This window comes from Anneissia japonica, unplaced genomic scaffold (assembly GCF_011630105.1).
Source record: "Anneissia japonica isolate Jap-2015-1 unplaced genomic scaffold, ASM1163010v1 scaffold32221_len3931_cov110, whole genome shotgun sequence".
Classification (NCBI taxonomy): domain Eukaryota; kingdom Metazoa; phylum Echinodermata; class Crinoidea; order Comatulida; family Comatulidae; genus Anneissia; species Anneissia japonica.
This window is the reverse complement of record NW_022745503.1, coordinates 1-3,766: the sequence shown is the minus strand read 5'-3', so window position 1 is coordinate 3,766 and position 3,766 is coordinate 1. Positions and strand designations below refer to the sequence as shown.

The 3,766-nt window shown below is 32.8% G+C and overlaps 1 protein-coding gene across 1 annotated transcript; it reads right to left on the bottom strand.

The window, feature by feature from the left end:
- Positions 1-579: 579 nt before the first annotated feature.
- Positions 580-1,561, bottom strand: LOC117119973. The gene is made up of 2 exons (XM_033264959.1): positions 1,427-1,561; positions 580-950 (listed from the first exon to the last, which is right to left on the bottom strand). Exons 1-2 carry the CDS (start codon positions 1,479-1,481, stop codon positions 649-651), a joined length of 357 nt encoding a protein of 118 aa, XP_033120850.1. The 5' UTR covers positions 1,482-1,561; the 3' UTR covers positions 580-648.
- Between the last annotated feature and the right edge of the window lie 2,205 nt (positions 1,562-3,766).

The window sequence follows — 3,766 nt, the reverse complement described above, 5'->3', positions numbered from 1 at the left end:
TATACAAGACATTTCTTAATTTTATACTTAAAAATATTCAAACTATTAAAAAACATATCAATTGTCGGATCTTACAAAATAAGTGAGTTAAAAATTCTAGATAATCTACAAATAAATCCGTTTTTAAAAATATTGGTTCGGGAAAATGGAATATGGAATAAGTTGACCGAGGCTTGACGAGAACGTTTACTTTTAACAGAAAAACCAAATAAAGAAAGAAGATGAGGACCAAATAATCCCTTCATGCATTTAAAAAGAAATATGCAGTCCAAGTAACTCCTACGTTGACATAAGCTGGGTAAGTTAATAGTATTACGATTGACATTACACGATTTACAAACAAATTTCAAAAATCTCTGTTGCACAATTTCTAATTTTTGAGCTTGACTTTTAATTATGATGATTACGATGATGATTATTTATGATGACGACGATGACGATGATTTAATCCACTAGTTTAGATATTATAGTTTTGGGCACAATGCTATACTCGTAAAGTTTGTTTTAATAACTTTCAACATGCACTTTTGTAATATTTTTTAACCAAAAAATGAAATGTAAGGGTACTCAATGTAAGTAAACTATATTTAAATGCATCTTACATAGTGTATTAAAACGACGTTAATAATTTTAGATCTAAATATCAACTTATTTTAGTAATGTTGTTTTTCTCCAAAATATTACCTGAATGCTCGGTCCGGGAAATGTGCCATTTACAACGGCCGCAGGTCTTGAAGACCCGTCAACAGGTACACACTTTTCGAGATTACAGTCTTCTTTCTTTAGCGGACAGTCCCCACAATGACCTGACATTGTCTGGATCCATTCAACATTTAGGTCGTACTCGCATATCATTGGTTTAGGCGGGTATTCGCACTTTCGGTAGCAATTACTTGAAATCACAGGCCTGTTGACGACAGACTCTTTTATTTTACATTCTAAAGGTTGACCTAAAAGCAAATGATATTAATATTATTAATATTATTATTATTATTAATATTATTATTATATTATTATTATTATTATCATCATAACCATCATGATTATTATTATTATTATTATTATTATTATTATTATTATTATTATTATTAGTTTTATTATTATTGAAGTTACTAGAGTAGAACTACATTACAACGTCATCTTTATTTATTGCTTTTTCCTTTATCTTTGTATTTTTCCAATATATAGCCATTTATTATTGGCTCTCGATCAAGGCATTTCGGTTGGCACGACAAAGTTTTCTCGAATTAGGACTTAGATGCAGGTCCGTGCCTCGCTCGTGTGCCCCTGTGGCTTCCCCATAGAGACCCTGTTGATCTCCGTTAACATTGCTAGATACCCTGTCCGGTAGGCTTAAATCAACCCAAAAAAATTGCTAAAAGGTGCCATGAATTGTACTAAATGAAAAAAAATATATAAATCTTACCATATTTTACAAGAAGTGAAAACACTATAGGAACTAACGGGATGATTTGAGTCATCGCAACGTGCCTGTATCGTCCTACAGTGAACGGTCTATTAATCAGAACAAACGTAATATAGCTACCATAATATAGGCCTATTATAGTTCCATAATTATAAAATATGTAGAAGCGATGGTATGTGTAATTTTTATGTTGGTGACTGGAGGTAAAGATGAGGGTACCTTTTCAAATGGCAAGACGTGGCTGCCCTCTTTGACCCTATAACATTGTATAAAAATAATTTTTAAATCATATAAATGTAGAAGAATAAATATAAACATATTAATTTTATTTTCCTTTATTTTATTTCACAAATACATCCAAAAGCCGTTTGCCAATTACAGGACACCTTCTTATAGAGTCCGTGTACATTTTGCCCAGACATATAGTTAGACATACCTTGTGGTTGAATCCACTCCTTTTATATTTAGGCATGTTATTTGAAGTCTTTATATTTCTTTTTGTGCGTGGTGGTGGTACAATCGGTTAAAGCAGGGCCGTGACGGGAACGCTTCTCATGATTTCACAGGACGCCTTATAAATATAGAGATATATTTTAAAATACGTACTGTATAAAACGATGCATTTAAAATACATATACATTCATAAAATACATACATATTTTTATATATTTATTGTAACTCATCCTTGTTTTTGTGCATTAACTTTTGTATGTGTTTGATATATATTTAACTAACTTTTTCTATATCTTGTGGTATTTTTTTTTTTTAATGTAACAAGGAAAACAAATCTCATGATATCGTTATGACAATAAAGAATAATCTAAATCTGAATCTGATAATTGAAATTTTATGATGCAATTTTATGCCATTGATACTATGAGTAGCTGGACTCGCATCTGATTCGAACCCAAATTCGGACCGGGTTTCCGTCAAATTCGATTTCTTATCGGTTCGGTAGGCCTCCGATCCGAAAACTCGGCAATCTATTACGATTTGTATGATACTGATTTACACATTAGTAGACCTATCACTCAAAAACTCGGCTATTATTACAATTTGAGTGAACATGTCATTCTATGTATGTATAAGATAAATATTTATTAGCTAAATTTTGGGGGAAATTTATCTGATTTTCATTTTGTTATTTGTTATTTGTTATTTTAGAATTCATAAAGCGCCTATTCCGTTAGGTTACAAAGCGATTTGTTTTCCCTGGTCATTGGGTCCACATGCTTAAGTGTTGCTGCCATATTGTCGCAGTAGCAGGCAACCCCACCAGGTACCCATTTATATTCCTAAGTGGAGAGAAGCAATGCAGATAAAGTGCCTTGCTCAAGGACACAAGCGAAATGTACAATACATTTCTTTCATAGCGATAATATATGGAGAGGCCTCAATGCGCTTTACACAATTTAAAATGTATAACTAAAATATATTAGTAATTATATATACATGATGTTCCTATATATAGGCATGTCACCTGTTTTTGTAAATACAATTTTATAGCATTGACAAGGCATTTGACTGTAGCAGAGATATATGAAATAGGTAAATACTGAAAGTAAAACGCTAAAAAATGAATAGTTTCTCTCTTTGACACCATCCAGGGTTAAACTGTGATTAAATAAGCATTCAATAAGCCCGTTGTTGTTAGTCAATACTCGCTCAATATTTACACATACATCGGGCGTCCGCCGACAACTCATAGCAACAACGAATGGTAGCAGGCAAATGAGGTGGGGGCTGGCCTGTAATTTGCTTCTTTTAAATAAATTGTAAACCAAGCAAGTACAATGTGTCGTTGGGGATGTGCCACTGTTGATACGGTATGTACACTTAAATTAATTTGTTCAATAATAACTATCGGTTGATGGTTTATTTACGCGTACAATTAGTACCGGTAGATAGTGCCTAGCTAGTTGTTTTTTTTTTATATATAATTTAGGGTACGCTTCTTTGTTTGCAGTCTAGTGTTTAAGGCCTATTAGTTTAACAATAAGCCCATTGTTGTTAGTCAATACTCGCTCAATATTTACACATACATCGGGCGTCCACCGACAACCCATAGCAACAACGAATGGTAGCAGACAAATGAGGTGGGGGCTTAGGCCTGTAATTTGCTTCTTAAATAAATTGTAAACCAAGCAAGTACAATGTGTCGTTGGGGATGTGCCACTGTTGATACGGTATGTACACTTGAATTAATTTGTTCAATAATAACTATCGGTTGATGGTTTATTTACGCGTACAATTAGCTAGTTTTTTTTTTTGTTTTTTTTTTTTTCTATAGTTGAGGGTACGCTGCTATGTTTTGCAGTCTAGTGTTTAAGGCCTATTAGT

Bases quoted from the DNA above. Each gene is read 5' to 3' on its own strand.
- LOC117119973 (XM_033264959.1), bottom strand. From the start codon at position 1,481: ATGACTCAAATCATCCCGTTAGTTCCTATAGTGTTTTCACTTCTTGTA. The intron at 951-1,426 runs GTAAGATTTATA...ATTTGCTTTTAG, and splicing joins TTCACTTCTTGTAAAATATG to GTCAACCTTTAGAATGTAAA.